Below are 16977 nucleotides of genomic sequence, written 5' to 3'. Positions count from 1 at the left end.
AGCATGCTGTGGGCTGCTCATCAGCTTGAAAGCTATAAAATATTCCCCTTACTCACAGCGTGGTAGCTGTAAAGGACACAGAGTCACAGTACAGATCAGCTGCTCTTTATTGTCCCCATTCTGGAGAGCTACAGCTTTTATGGGTAAGTAAAGCTCTTGTTAACTATAGATAGATACAATCTCTAGTCTGTGCTTAATTTTCTCTCATCTAGAAATTGCAGATGCATGTGACAGAAATAGAAAACTAATTTAGGATCATTTAAATATACAAGTGTAACTCTATGATAAATGCAACACTATAGGTGACCTAAAATTCTTGTGTCTTCTATTTCAAACAATACTTAACACTTACAGTCACATGAAAATTAAGGCTGGTTTAAAGAAAACTAGTAAATTATAGGAATGGCAGTGTAAAGGGAACTTAAAGCATTGGAAATTATGACTTCTTATGAAATGTAAGTATTTGAAAGAGAACAGAAATTCATTCCTCTCCATTGACAGTACAACATCCATCAAAGCAACTATGCTGACATGTGCCTCTGCACACATGCTGCACATTGCCAAACACTGCTGAGAGGACTGGAGCTGTATTTAGGTGGTCCAACCTTTGAATATGCTTCTTTATGACTCAACCCTCAGCACAGGGAAAGCTGGAGTACAAGCCCTTAGCTCTGACCTTTCCACGTGAAAGGAATGCCTTTCATACTGGATTTAAAATATACCTTTGAAACTTTAATTTCCATTTGTCTCCAGATCATTCCAAGGTATTGGTTAATGGGATCAAAGGGCTCAGCCTTCCACCTTCATTCATGTGATGGCAACTCACGTCACAGCCAGACCTCGTGACATCAGCAGAACTAATCTTAGCAATACTCAATATGTTTAAATAATCTCTCTTTAAGAGCAGTATGACAACTGAGCTGCTATTTAGAGTAATTACCTTCCCAGTCAATTAAATGACTATTCAAGTAATGTTAGGCATTTCAGTAGTTTAGGGACACTGACAAAAAAGTAGGTCAAAATTTAAATTAAAAGCACTTTAAACAGTCAGAAACATAAGTGGACTAATGTAGTATTAGACAGGTATTGCTTCTGGTTAAACTACCTCTGCTGTACAGGTCATTTCTATAGGACTGGCTTTCTATTGCAATTCAGGTGGAGACAGCTGAACTTGGTGAATTGTTTCTTCTACATCATTTATGTGTACCTGTCCTACTTTCTGAATGTTCTGCTCAGAAGGCTTATCCTTTTGATATATTTGTAGGTCATGGCTCAAAGTTTTTATTCCCACTTTTGCTCCTGCTCTTTCCAGCCTGATTTTACTCATATAGCACTGTTTCTGTTGCCCAAGTACAAAACTCTGGGCAGGATAATAAGAAATGACAAACAGAAACCCACACACTTCTAAGTACAGGTCTGTCAAACTTATCTTAAAAAAAAAAAAAGAAAGAAAACAAACCAAAAACCAAAACCATTCATTCCTGTAAAATCATATAACAATTCAGATAATTTTTAGATGTAGACTATGTTACCTTCCTTACAACTAAAAATACTAAAGCCAGCCAGGAAAATATTACAAATTCCTTGTGTGTGCACTTTTCAGCATTCCCCAGCACCTTGCCATTTGCTTCAACAGCATTATAAACCCATAATACATCAATACCATAGGGAAATCCCACAGCTGCTGCTTTTAATACAAGTTGCTTTTCCTTCTTGATTTTAAAGCATTGCATCAGATGCACTTAAATAAATCAGAGTCAGCAAACTTATTGCTGTCTAGAACCTAATGAAAATTCAGCTATTCTTATTCTTTAGAACTAGAAATAGACTGCACCAAAAATTCTTGTGCTTTGGGATCCTTCCACAGGCACTAAAAAAATCTAAACTAAGTAAATAAAATACAGTTCTGCTTGGAAAGAGCCAAATTATCTTTTCACTGTTCTAATATCAAAATCAAAATTTCAGGGGGAGCTGTTCTCTAATGGAAATACAATCAAAATTAAATCTATACAGAAAAAGTTCTTCATTCAGGGCCCAGTCCAGGGAAGGACAGTGACAGTATGTTGTTGTTTATAAACTGGAATGGGGACTTTGCTATGGTCCTTTGTAGTCAAGAGTACAAAACTATATCCTGTCAAGACTAAAAACATTTGGGAATAAAAGCAGCTCAGCTTTACTGAAACATCTGTAGAAACTCCTTCAAAAACACCTATTCCAGACAAGAAAAACAAATGCCCATTTAAAAGAAATTACCCCATGTTACAAATTAGAGAATATCTTCAGACTATTAGAATTATCAGAAGTATTTGGAATCAGTGCTGTTTAATATAGGTGTTGAATCTAGCATACCAAAACTATTTTACCAAATAATTTTATCATTCTTTAACTTATTTGTGCAAAAAAAAAAAAGTAGAACAATAGGAAAATCTAGCCACAAAGAAATTTAGCCAAGACAAGTTCAGCACAACAAAAGAATCTTAGGACTTGCTCAGAGACAGTCCATCCCTCCCTTTATTAAATGTTTCTTTTTCTGAAAAGCCCCTCCCACCCACTTAGAATTTTGATATTCATAAAATTATTTAGATAATTTCTAATGGTTGCAAGCATTCCTTCCAGACAAAAAATTGAGAGAAACCTGCCAAGAATTTTGAATCAGATAGTTCTAGGTAACATCAAAAAAACTTGCACAGCATTACGTAAACATGAATTTGTCCAGGAAAATCTTATTGCAACCTTCAATGCCCAGGCAACATCAATCCACTCATGCAGCAGAGCTCAAACCTACTCACACAGCACAGGTAACCAGGTCAACATCACTAAGTTAAAACAAACAAGAAATTACCCAGGGAAAAAAAAAAAAGAATTTTCAAAATTGCTAAGACACCTGTGCCTACCTGCATACATTTAAAATCTGATCCTTCTTGCTCTGCTGGGAACAAGCATAAAAGTAACACTTTATAGATATTGAAAAAGTGATGCACGAGTAAGCAGATTCTGCTGAGCAAGTTGGGTTAGGAGCAGAGCTCTAAATTGTAGGTCATATCTTACAGCAGCATGTTACTTGCATTAAGCAACAACAGAGCTTATAAGGCCACAGGTTTTAAAATGTGTGTCAGAAGAGAGAACAACTTTTTTTATGTTACAAAGTCTCTTATACTGCATAAAAATATCCAAACACACACACCCACTAAGCAAGGAAAATATTCCTGGCACGTCCATTATGCAACCAACTTCAATAATGTCTTCTAAGGATCCTCTTCACATCTCATTATAAAATGGGTCAAAAGCACATGTCGGGATCAACACCATAATATTCAGCACTACAAAATTCCAGACAGTGCTACAAAATTTTATATTTAACAGAATTTAGTCAAATTCCAACTACTGTCCATTTTGTTCTGGAGATCTCCGAGATGAATAAGGGACCTCACACCATAAGTCATGCAATCCCCTTATCTTCAACAGTGCAGAAACAAAATCCCCCTCTCTCAATGGCTTTTTCCAGATCTTGAGTGGAGTCATACAAGCAATTAGGAAGAACAAGACAGGTGCAGGTAGAGGACAAGTTGCAGACAAAATACACTTTTTTTGGCATTGTACCAGAGAATAAAAAGTGAAATGAATGCCCTTTCCAGGCCTAAAATATATCTTTGTATTATCGCTCTTCAAACAACATTTGTCATACACAAGGAGAACAAATGTTCAGGCCTCTGAGTTTACTTGCATAGAAGCCACCATTAATTAAACCCTAGAAGTTCAGGAATTTTAATCTGGACAGTGGAACCTTTGTGCTGTGCTTGTTTAGGTGGAGTCAAGGCACAAAAGGCCAATAATTGCATTTGCTTTGTTATTTGCCATCTCCCCACATATGTCCTGCCACTGGGCTCCCTGGTGGGGCCTCCTTGCTCTGCCAGCTGTGTCCAACACCCACCTACGCTCCCAGCAGATTGATTAGCAGGGAGAGCTGAGGGCTGGGCTCGTGCTTTCATATCAGCAAAAAAGGCTTCTGCTTTTACACAGATGTTCTTTTGCTTGGCCAAAAAGCCCCTTGTAGGAGTTGTCAGCCAAAGGAAATTAGTGTTTTCTCTGCCATGGAGTCTAATTGGTTTTTTCTCCACTGACAGCTCTTCAAGCTAAATTTAGGGAGCCAGGAAAATTAGGCTGAATGCTATTTGGCTGAGACTATGGCCCACTTCCCATACACACATGATAACCACAGGGAAAGGTTCCTTTAATTCACTGTATGCTGCAAAACTTAAGATATATATTAACTGTATGATCAAAGGTGTCTTTAGAGACCAACATCACTCAACAAATGCAGAAAACTAGATCTCCAGTGAGCAAGACGAAAATATCATTCATTTCCATAAATGAAGCCAATTTATCCCCAGCTGTCACAATTTGTCTGATTGCTTATCTGCTCACATGTAGCTTTGCTGCACTGACAATTTACTCCTCTTTCACAATACATGATGAAATCAGCACCTTCTGGAACCAAACAACTGTCAAAGAAGTTGAACTTTGATTTAAACCATCAAGGTTCCTAACCCCTTGTTTATAAAAAAAAACCTGCCTGAAAATATTACCCAAACACAAATTGTGCTGATGGTGCATTACTCATTGCTTTTGAGCACAGCATATTTGTGACTATTCCTGCAGCATGACTTCCAGCCTTTGGATCTAGAATTTCCTTATCTTGCATAACAAATGGAGTGTTTGGGAGCTCAGGCTCAGCATGAGCCTATGAAGCTGGGCTATGTCCAACAGACCTGTTCCCTAAACACTAAGTCAGTTAAATTATCAGGCATGTAAAAAGGCACATACTGGTACACAAGCTTACAACATTGTGATACCTTTACACTAAAGTGAATTTTACCGTTATTGTCCATTCCTCAAAAAAGGAGCAAGTTTAATAGAATACAATTAAGCAGCTTTTCATGCTCTTCGGCACATATGTTCTCCATGTAAAAAGGCACATACTGGTACACAAGCTTACAACATTGTGATACCCCTATTCTCCATCCCTCAAAAAAGGAGCAAGTTTAATAGAATGCAATTAAGCAGATTTTCGTGCTCTTCGGCACATATGTTCTTCCTGACTGCACTTGGCTGTCTTTCTTTTGACTTATCTCACTGACCTGTTTTAGGTTATCATATTTTTCCTTTTATCTGTTTTCAGTCAGGGTTCTGCAGCCATTTTTCTTGTTGACTCCACAGGGCATAACATCAGCTACAAACCAAGAGGATATGCTTTCTACCCACAGCTTTCCTCACACACACTTTTTGCTGTACTGCCTCCTTGGGGGAAAGCAGTTACCCAAGAATAAAGCCAAAAATCATAAAAATATAAGTTGCTTCTCCCCTACCAATCAATCTCCATTTCACAATCAATTACCATTTTTTTCTCACCATAACAATATATTAATTTGGGTTACCACCAGAATATCAGTATCTCCTTTTACTGCTGAATCTGCATTTCTCTACTAGTTTTCTGAAAACTTTTGTCCATCTCAGTTTCTTTTTCTACTTTACTGCTAAGTGATTTCTTCACGTCATTAAAAAAAAAGTCCATGTGTGACACCACATCAAAGAGAGCATTTGTGGCTGTCCTACCTGATTTGTGACAATTAAGAGAATTTTAGACATGGATTAAAGTTTTTTTAAATCCTTGTGATTAATAGAGAACATTAATGTAAGTACCAGCCAGTCAGGCTTAAATTCCTGCTTTCACCAGCCCATCCACCTATGGCTCAGGCTAAACAGTGAAAATCTCCTTTAAAACCTGCTGCTTTCTCATGCTCTTTGAATAGCAAAACATTCAAAGGTCCAGCCCATAGGATTATAGGCATTGAATACTTTAAGGAGCTCAGGATGGGCCAATGCAGTCCAGAAAGGCTGCAAAAGCAATGAGCAAAGGCTAAATTTTGGGGACACCACAGTGGGCTGTCTCCTGTTATCCAGTTCTAGGCAAGACGTATTTTTAGAGCACACTTAAGTATTTTGCCATTAACATTGAGAATAATTACCCATAGTCTAGACCAGGAGAAAAATATTGAGGAAAATATGGGCCCTTTCAGATTCTGAAAGTGGGTGGAAGGAGATATTTCAATTCACAGGTAATGACAGGGTTCCAGCTTTCTAGGAAAAACTATACTCACACATTCCTACTCCTTTCCTCCTTGAACTGAGTTCCTGAAGAATGCAGAGGAACAAGAGTTAAAAACCAGCCAGGCCAGGAGTTGTTCATAATTATATCCCTTTCAGCCTCAGGATATTAGTTTTAAATTCTCTCCCCAGGTCCTTTTTGATCTCATGATTTTTCTCCCACATCTCATCACCCTGGAGTGCAGTGACAAAGACACAAAATGTATCTTTTAACATGGCCGTAAGTGGCTTTCCATAGAGACATAGATAATAGCTTATCTGATTTATAGGACAATTTCCTTGCCATGGGTTTGAAAGTCTGAAGAGATGGAGGATCTGTTCCTCCAATACTCTACTTCATGTACCAAGATAAGATAGTTCTATTGGAAAGAATATAAGTCAGCCCAGTCCCAAACCAGTTGCATGACTTTCTAGAGATGAAATACAATAATTCACCACAGGAGAAATTAAAAAAAAAAATCTTGCCTTGGATTGAATTGTATCTTTCTCCTCCCTTCCCTGGTAACAAAATCAAAAGCAGCAGCTTTTGCTACCCTTGGTTACAGCAAAATGCTATAATCATGTAGCTGCACCACTCACAGCCAGCAGGAATGTATTTGACCTTACAGGCTTTATTTGCTTTTAACACACACTTGCCAGCCCTCCTGGACTTTTCCATCCCCAGTTTACACCTTTATGTTTCATATGAAACAAATTTAATATCACATTCCCAGGCAAAGAGACCTAGAGCTTTATTTTGACTACTATACAGTAATACCTCTACTCAGCATACAGGTACATTCATTACCATAGGTTCATTTAGGACATGCCACAACAAACCAGGAATTACTTTATCTATTTCAGGGAAGAGCATTAAAAAAATACTGTGAGAAAATGGAAACTTACAGCTACATGATTTTGCAGGCTGCCACACTAACATGAACACAGATCAACTTTTCTTTTTGCTTTGTTTTTAATTACATTGCTAGACAAACCCATCAGCTATTTTGCAGTATTATCAGTTAAAATTTTCGTTTCTTCAGGCTACACCTGATGCTTTTCAACTACTCTTGACCTGCAGAACTCTAGGAGTTTCTCAACCCTAACCCTCATCCCTCAGCTGTTACACAGGATATGTCAACATAGAGACTTCTGTTTCCTGCCCTGGTGATACAACACATTTACAGCAAACTACAGTCAAGAGAAGGCCAGATGACAATTTCAACAAGAAGAAAAAAAAAAAAAAAGAATGAGTTATTTTCTCTCTCAATCCAAAATTACTTTGTGGCACTTATCTCTAGTCCACGTTCTGCAAGCTAAATCACAAACAAATTTGACATAAATACTTTAATGAATTTAAGTCCAATTAAACAACATGAAACTTCCACAAAAGAAGATCCCTGTGGAGTTGATTACTAGAAGTTAAAGCATACCTAGGAAGGGATAAATAGTGTCTTCTTTTACTGTTCTTTAATCATCTATTACCAGAGACATTAGACAAAGCTAAATAGACCTCTATTGTGAATAACTGCCTCAATCATTATGGTCTGAAAAAACACATTACCTTGTTTTTCTGTTTTGAATAATGCTGATGATAATAAGTCATGGAAGAGCCTTCTAAACTATACTAAAGGTAAGCGACAGAAGAATAAGTTCAGTATGTGAAATTACTGAAGGACGAGGCAGCAAAACACAAGGCATTTGGCTAGATTAAGTTGTTTCAAGCCCTCAAATTGGCTCACACTGCTCAGGACCCAAATAACAATAAGTAATACCATGAGTAGTATTTATATTGAAGTATAGAATCTATACTTCCTCTAGAAACAAAGAAAATTTCTACACATGTTAGCAGCTATAATAAGGAAAAAATCAGAAGCCATTGCTGTTTTAGGAGGGGCAAAATCAGATGCTGAAAGGGGGAGATGTATGGGATTCTCTCACTCCCTGAGGAGTGTATAGGGCAAAAGTAGCACTGAGAGTTGACACAGCAGTGGTTCAAAGGATCCAAAGAGCTCACTCCTCATGGCTCTTTCCCCACTGCACAAGCCACATGATGTTGCTGTCCTACAGCACGTTTTCTGCACTATTATCTCTGCTCTCATTAGGATGATGGAAAACCAACTCCCACAGCAAAAGCCTGGTTCCTATGCCTCTTACTCAGTAATAAATCATAAATCTTATGTACAGATTTATGTGTGAATTAATAATCTATGCCTTCAGCTCAGGAAAAAAGCCCTTTGTACCTCAGTCTCAAGAGATTTCTAAACTCAGGCCCTGCAGGCAAGTAGTTCCCATTTCCCTCTCTTCTACGGTGAATTACTAAAGCTGATGAGCGATATTCTAGCAAAAATGCTGATTCAAGAGAACGAATAGTATTCCTTCAGAACATGTTTATTCTGCTAAAAGCCTCCTCAGAGGCCAAGGGGGCGGGCAGTCCCTGCTGTCTGACCAGCTGGCTGGCCTGGCTGGCACCCTTCCAGCCTGGCTCCCCGCCGGCCGGGCAGCGCGCCACGCAGCCCCCGCTAGCCAAGAACCACTTCTGCAAAAACCCTGACACAAATCCTTCTGGTTTGCCTCTAGCTCCACCGTGCCAACTATCTATTCCAACATGGGATGAAACAAAATGTCAGCACCCCGGAACTTTCCACAAAGGAGAAATAAATACCCTATCCTGGTCAGTTTTAGTCACAATCTGTATATGTTCTATCTACCACTTTTTCACATAAATAACTGTCTTAACAGTACTGTTTCACCACCCCTGCAGAAGCATGGACTTAAACATAAGGAGTATTGAGGAATCAGTCCCAAGCTGGTCATGTTTATCAAGTTTTATTAATAACAAGCATGATAAAATTCTGAGTCCTGAGAAAAGGGTTCAGTATTTTAATACTGTTCTAGTTAAATGCTGCTTTCTGTGAGGCTTTTATAAGTAACTCTTGAGTCAGCTACCGCTCATACTACTCATTTCAAAATACTACAGACTGAAACCAGAGGGGTGTTTTACAAGGACTTTGTCATCAAGCATATGGTGCTATTCTACTATCTATTCCCTGGAGAAATGACAAAGCATCTGGATTTCTAGATACTACTGTACTGACCCAATGAAACATCAGTACAGACTGTCCCCTGTTATTTGTAAAAAACCTCCTCCATCTTAAGAAATCCCGTCTTTCCATAGCTTTATAGATCCTAATTACAAATATCTTAGAAATGTATTTGCAAACATCACTATTGCTCTAATTAAAGAACACAGTACTAGAAGTCAAATGCCAACACATTTTGGGTCTTGATAAGATGAAAGCAGAATTCAATAGATAATTCAATCTCACAGGCTTCCAATTTATCTCATGTTGCTCAATCAGCAGCTGTAGCCTTCTGCCCACTCCCACTAGATCTTCACTTAAGATTAAACCTGATTAAACTGTCAGGTCACTCAGGTGGTTTGGGGTTTTTTTTTCTAGTTTTTTTGTTAAAAAGCTGCATTCTACTGTACATCATTTACGCAAAATGATTTATTCAGCAAATGTTGGCAGGAAAACTGGAACTGGTGAATTCAGATATTTTTCTGGAGTTGGCAACTTCTTTAAAGCACAAAAGCAAATCTGTTTTGTTTTTTTTTTGTAACTGCATTTAATTTTTTAAGCCAAATAATTTTTTTTCTTAATAGGCAATAACAGCGTGTAATTATGTTCTACTTCAATTCCCTTTACTTCATCCTCTTTTCAAAACAGCTCAGGACCCTTTTGTTCCTCAGAAGTAAATTCCTGTATGCACTAAATTAATTTTAAAAAATCTCACATTAATTAATAGATACATTAGGGACAGAGAACATAGCAAATCCACCAAACAAAAATAAGTGATCAGTTATTAATCCTCATCGAATAATTTCTAAGGCATGATTAATGAGTCAGCATTTTCAGTGAAACTGTTTGTAAAGCAGAAATGCTATTTTACTACACTTTTGGCAACATCCTATATTATATCATAAACATTAACTACTTCAGACATCAGTTTTCCATCAATATTTCTTACATTAATTGCAGCCACTTTAAGTCTTTTTGTTTCAGAAAGCATGGAGGAAATTTCATATTCAAAGGACAGAAAATTTCTAACAAAACAATAAAATAACTCTCAGAATTGGATGCTATACTACAGAGTTTATAAGAGATTAAAAGATGATTCATTACATCATTAACTGTGACATGCAGAATAGCACTGAGATCAACACCAGCATTAATAAAGCTGGCAGCAGTAAGAGTGGGATGAGTTTACAAAAACAGTTGCAAGGAATGTAGAAAACTAAAATGCAGAAGTCTGACCTCTGCACAGGTAAATTGTAGGATTATACTAAAGCACAGGATTACTAAACAGACAGGATAAAAAAAGATAGTTTTGCTGACTTTTGTGGAGATGAATCTCCACAACTGGTCTCAAATTGTCTCAACACATATTTTTAAGGAACTGGTAAGAAGGTCAATAAAGGAGATACTGTTAATGCATTTCAATTTCTACAAACCTTTCAATAACCTCTGTCTAAATTATCTTGGTGAGAGATGATTATCTGATGAAGTCTGAAGAGCACAATAAAGGCTGCTTTTACAATAGAAAGCTAAAATTATTAGAGGTTACCTTTGCTGGAACCTGTGCAATTCTATATATTAACAAATGACCTAGAAATAGCAGAATGGTAAGGAGGTTTTTTTATTATTTGGAGTACTCAAATTTTACTATAGATAATTGCAGGAAAATGGTATCATCCTGTGTGACTTGGGATAAAGGGACACATCAAGCTCAGTATCTGCAAATGCAGAACAACCCGCATGGGGAAAAGATGGCCAAATTATAAATGATGGTGGGGTTTAAGTTGCCTCCTGCTGCCTGGAAGGTAAGAGATTATTTTCATTAACTGGACAAAAGCCATTCTCAAATAGACAAAGAGTAGAAAACAAAACATGACAAATATGACAGTCTCTGTCTGAATCCCAGTCCATCTGAGTCTTGAGAACACTTTCAAATTTTAGATCCTTATGAAGAATAAAAGTGAGCTGGAAAAATATTCAGGCAAGTTATCGAAGTTTCTGCAAATACTAAGCAAATTGACAGAGGAATTACAAAGGAGGACTAAAATAAAACCCATCTGATTATGACAGACATGGAAGAGCAAATAGTGAAGGATAATTTATTTCTCTTGCAATAGCAACTCAAAATCCATCAACTTTAACCTTTTTGGTAAATATTTTAAAACAAAGGAAAGTATCCCCCTCTTACAATGGTGAAATTGTGTGATGTGGAGATGAAAATTATGAATTAATTTATACAGGTTAAAAAATTTTAAAAAAAGGTTGATCAACATTATTAGATATATATTGATGTAGATATGTTTCTAAAAGCCAAGACATGGAAGAGCAAATAGTGAAGGATAATTTATTTCTCTTGCAATAGCAACTCAAAATCCATCAACTTTAACCTTTTTGGTAAATATTTTAAAACAAAGGAAAGTATCCCCCTCTTACAATGGTGAAATTGTGTGATGTGGAGATAAAAATTATGAATTAATTTATACAGGTAAAAAAAATCCAAATAAAAGTTGATCAATATGTATTAGATATATATTGATGCAAATACTAGATATGTTTCTAAAGGCCAAAGCTGCCAGAAACAAAGGGAGAAGTATTTTACCCCATCTGCTTCTTTCATCCTTTCAGGGCCTGCTACTGGCCACTGCCACAGCAGATAGTTGAGCTGCAAGTACTGCCTTTATGATAAACAAGTATTTAGAAATGACAGGCTTGATTTGGGTCCTGCCTAAAAGCCAAAGCTGCCAGAAACAAAGGGAGAAGTATTTTACCCCATCTGTTTCTTTCATCCTTTCAGGACCTGCTACTGGCCACTGCCACAGTAGATAGTTGAGCTCCATGTACTGACTTTATGATAAACAGGTATTTTGATTTGGGTCCTGTAATTATTCCTCTCTTCTCCCCACCTCAAACTCTGCCACAATTATTATATGTTCATTTCTGTTTCCAGATAGAATTTATCCCTGCATGTTTATGCCTGCACAAGAGCTGTGTGCTGTCTGAGAAGTGACCACGCCTTTGACCTCATGCTCTTGGAATGTATGAGCATATCTAGATCTTGACCCCTCAGGAAATTATTTTATAGTAAGACATGAGCACTGAAAAGCACTGCCACAAGGAACTCAGTATTTTCCATGCTGGCTCACCAAAGTTTTCTATCTCATTCTGTAGAAACCCTGAATAAGCACCTGGAATACCTTGAGCTTTGTGGAGATGACACAGAAGCTGAAGATCAGATCCTTGAAAGTTTGAATGGGATTCTCCTGGCTATTACTGAAGATAGTTAAGTATCACTCTGGATCACAAATCAACCATTTGCACAATTCTAAAGAATTCATATCAGGTTTTGTTTGTGATAATCTCTATTTCAAAAAGTGATTGCTGCTGGAACTATAGCTGTCCTCAGGCTGTGTTGCTTTCTTTTCTCTCTGTATAAAACTCACTAAATTACCTGTGATCAGATAAAGTTTCTGGTCACTAAAATACCAAAAGCTCCAGAGAAATTCCAGGTTTAATATTCTATTTATTACAAACTCCTAGAATTAATTTAGGGTGACCCTATCAGGTCAGGCATTTTAAAAGTAGTTTCTAGTCTACTTATACAGAAGTCCCTAAAGCCTTTACACATTCTCCTAAAATGACACAAACCTGCATTTATTTGAGTCTGCTGGCAGATGGTGATTTACTATCTTCGGGCCAGCTGGCCATATCTTTGATGAAAAAAGGCTAAGGGAATTGTCTGTTCTAATTGCTACTCTAATAAAAGGTATTGTGCCTACCTACAGAATTAATTGCTAGGCCATGCCTCAGGAATAGCACCTTAATCCCTGACTTCCCATGCCTTATGCAGGCATCCTTTCGTAGTCAGAGAAGATAAAACTGTTTTCCTCTTGGCCTTGCCACCCCTGCTTCAATTCAGCACAAAGCAGAGTAATCAGCTGGAACCACACTTGCTGCAATTCAAGCAGATGACTGTGTCCACATATTCAGACTCAGATAGCCTTTAAGAACCTTGTTAAATCAGAAGCTTGGATCCCACAGATACCCACTCAGAACTCTAGGAAACAAAGGAACATGTGAACAAAACAGCTACATACCTACTGCAGGTACTGCTAACACTCTTATCACTGCAGAGCAGAGATCCTTCCACCTACTCAGAGGGAGTGGGATCTTCCCAACTTTGGCAAAAGTCCTGAAGGGCAATCCACGATGTGCAGTGAAAGCAGCCCACGTGCTCTCAGAGATAGCCAAAAATGGTAAGTCATGCTCAAATATTACTACAAGGCATCTCACAGCACATTAGCTTCACGTTTTCACTCTTGAATCTTGTTTCATGGCTACCAGTTATTGCTATTGCAATTGTTTTTTTCCTAAATGGCAAAAGCCTGGAATTCCCTGTCTTTTATCTACACAGAGGAAATGAAGAAACCTTGTATTGAAGCAGATTTGGTTCTAACACTGATACCTTTGCTGGAGAGCACAGACCAAGAAATGCTGCTCCACGCTGGGAGGGCCATTGGCCGTATCTGTTACGATAACCGTAAGTACCCACAGAGGAGAATCTGCTTTTCCCTGGTTCTAAGGCATCATTTTAAAAGGCATTGCAACCTGTAACTCATAACTTTGAGACCATGTACCTCAGCCTCCAGTTAGGTATGCAGTTCACAGAGTTCACAGACACCTGGCTGAATGCACCCCAAGCACCGCCTGAATTCTGGGCTTCCTCCCTACATTTTTGACTTCAAGTGGCACAGCTCTGTCAGAACTGCTTTGAAATCACAAGAGGAGCAGAGCCTCACACATATCTTCACCAATTTTGCAGACTTGCCTTGGGTCCAAATCCTGAATGGCTTGGACTTCTTCCAAAGTAATAAGAACATCTATAAAGCAAAGCACTTGTTTAAAAATTGTGTTAGGAAAAAAGAGATTAAAAAAATACTGAGATATGTATCCATTCAAGGAATAGTCTTCTCTGAGAACTACTGCTTGCATGCAGGAGATCTTTGTGCTCCACATTCCCTGGGCACCAGCTTGCTAGCTGGGCTCAAAAGTTAAACAATTTTCATTTACTTACCCAAAACAGTTTAAGATTTTTTTATCTTTAACTCCCAGACTGCCCAAAATATTTACTGCATACTGAAAATAAATACGGAAATTTTCACCCAGTATCTCATATCCATTACGCTCTGCCTTCAATCTATCTTCTCTAATCCTTCTAGTGTGGATCTGCACAACTTCACTCAGAAATTTGTGGGTATGCTTCCTTCACTGCTCTTATGAAATCCAAGCAAGATAGGTACCCGGTATAGATTCCACTAAGCTCCCTGTGAGTTACACGTATTCATCAGGGAATGACACAAGACTTTAAAAAGCTTTTCCCTACAATTTCATTCCCATTTGCTCATGCAACTTCTGTACACAGCACTGCTGCAGCATATGGCCATCCTGCACATCTGCTTCCCTTCTGGCAGAGCACAGGCCCAGCACAGATTTGCCAAGACTACTGTGACACGCTTTAATAAATCATATTACTAACACAACAATAAATGCATCAAAGAGAAGAAAAATTAACTTCACCAATTCCCTGTCTGAATTCCAATTGCCTGTGCTACAATAGCACCAGAGCCTTCCTGGTGTCTGCCACGCACTGTCACCCAAGCAACAGCCCAGCTCTCAGCAAGACACTGCTGCAAAAGCAGTGCCACTGTGCTGTTAAGCAACCATCACTGTCCAATTTGTATCTTAGAGTTCTTGGCACCCTCAAAATCATTTCAGATATTAAGCCTTCATTCATTACAAAACAAACAACAAAAAGAAAGAAAACAGTTATCAGGGTTTTCCTCAGCAAGCACATGTGGATGGACACAGTGGCTTAATACCTTAAGTCAAAGTCAAACCAGGATGTTTAGTAAAAATCTGTCCCAAACTTGCATTTCCTCCACACTCATATTAGCCTGGAGCCACCACCAAAAACTTTACAAAATCTAACAGTGTGAGAAAGAGCCAGACTACCTTGCTGCTGCTAAGCATCCCAGTTAGACCCTTTCCACTGATTTAATCAGGTCCTGATTTAAGCACCTTTAACACCTCTGCTTTGCTGACCAGGCAGCCTTCAGGAAGAGCTGGTCAAGGTTGGAGTGATCCCATCACTGGTCCGAATATTAAATGACTATGCACAGAGCGAACCACTTGTCCATGTTGCTCTCTTGGCCTTGTACAATCTGGCAGACCTTGGTAAGTAAGGTCTTTTTAAAAGTTTTTTTAAATTTCTGCATCTTAGAGTGAAATACTATCTCCACACTGTCACTGCCTTTCCATGCCCACAGGTTTGTGGGCTTTGTTTTTGGGGTGGGGTAAGGGCTGGTGTTTGGGCTTTGTTTTTAAAACACTGCTGATATCTAATCAGGAACTGGCCACAATATCTGGATTAGAGAAATAGCTACTCTTTTATAGAGTACCAGCAATTACTTATACTACATTAAAACAATTAAGTTTAACAGCCATCTTTTGACCCCAGATGAAGAGATGGCATAACTTCACATGATAAATTGACAGTTTCAACTACATCAGATTTGGCACATTAAAAGCTTGTTTATTAAAATTTAATTTCTGTTTAATAATTAAGTTTCTATACCTTACTAAAATGGCTTCCATCTTCATTTAAACAATTTTCAAAGCAAAAGCATCTCCACTAATTCAAAATATATTTGCCCTACTTTACACAAGTTGTGAGTAGTAATGCAAGGAAAAGACCAAGTACAAAGTTATTACCACTCTCTATATATGGTCTGGCTTGATCTACTGCTTCCTGCACTTAGGGGGATATGCAGGGAAGGGGACATGATATCACAATGCCACTTTTTTCTCTTAAGAGATCTATCCTTGTTATAGCTGTTATATTATTTAATACCATATTCAACTGAAATGTATTCTATGTCAAAAGCGGCAAGCTTAGCTAACATACATCTTGCAGATGTTTAGGATACCAGCAAGACTAGAAGCACCTAATCAAGGCAAGAAATATACTGCTACAGCAAACTGACATGTGCCAATTGTTATATTAAATAATCATACTACAGATGGACTTGTACTAGTCAGTGAAATTAAGCCAGGATTAATTTGACATCTATGAGGTCTACAGAAATTACAGATAAACAGTTAAAGAACTTGGGGGGGGGAGAAGCGATAGAGTTCTGCTTTCTCAGTGCCATCCAAAGAAACAGAAGAGTCTACAAGAAAGGACAAAGCCTTCAAAGACAGTGTCTAACCATTTCAGATCATAGGGAGATATCTTTAATAATTTAATAAAATAAAAATTCTAAATCCTGACTTTATCACATGCACAGATTCAGCCAAGGAAGCTCTAAGCATGACAAAAGTTGCTGAACAACTGGTGAAACAACTGAGGAGGGCAGAGAGCCATGAGAGGTTAGAAATTGTCTTTGAGGTCCTGCAAGCACTTGCAGAAAATGGTAAGGCTCCTTTTGGTCTGGAGGGAACAAGGATAGACTGGGTATTATACTGGTTTTTGCTCTGGGTTCCAAGTTTGCCATGGGATCCTGCTAACAGAACCATCAAGGCTTTCAGGTGAAATAAGCCCCAAGAACATGCGAGATCCTGGCCCAAACAACACATGAACAGGTGAGAAAACAAAGAAAGAAAGGAGAGAGTACCATTCCACTGCATTTCAGTAGATCCAAAAGACAGCAAATTCACACTTACTCTCCATGGTGGGTAAGAGGAAAGCAGCAACACA

The 16977-nt window shown here is 38.2% G+C and overlaps 1 protein-coding gene across 1 annotated transcript in view; it reads left to right on the top strand.

Annotated features, from left to right (window-relative positions):
* The first annotated feature begins 57 nt into the window (after positions 1-57).
* LOC120507259 (rap1 GTPase-GDP dissociation stimulator 1-like) overlaps positions 58-16977 on the top strand; it is a 32317-nt gene continuing 15397 nt past the window's right edge. The window contains exons 1-6 of the mRNA XM_039719661.1: positions 58-143; positions 12393-12503; positions 13355-13477; positions 13636-13761; positions 15327-15455; positions 16568-16693. Of these exons, the coding sequence (XP_039575595.1) occupies positions 140-143; positions 12393-12503; positions 13355-13477; positions 13636-13761; positions 15327-15455; positions 16568-16693 (619 nt within the window). The 5' untranslated portion in view covers positions 58-139. The remainder of the gene's footprint in view (positions 144-12392; positions 12504-13354; positions 13478-13635; positions 13762-15326; positions 15456-16567; positions 16694-16977) is intronic.

This window comes from Passer montanus, unplaced genomic scaffold (assembly GCF_014805655.1).
Source record: "Passer montanus isolate IOZ18808 unplaced genomic scaffold, ASM1480565v1 scaffold42, whole genome shotgun sequence".
Lineage (NCBI taxonomy): Eukaryota > Metazoa > Chordata > Aves > Passeriformes > Passeridae > Passer > Passer montanus.
Note: the sequence above shows the minus strand (reverse complement) of the source record. Positions and strands in the feature narration are given on the sequence as shown.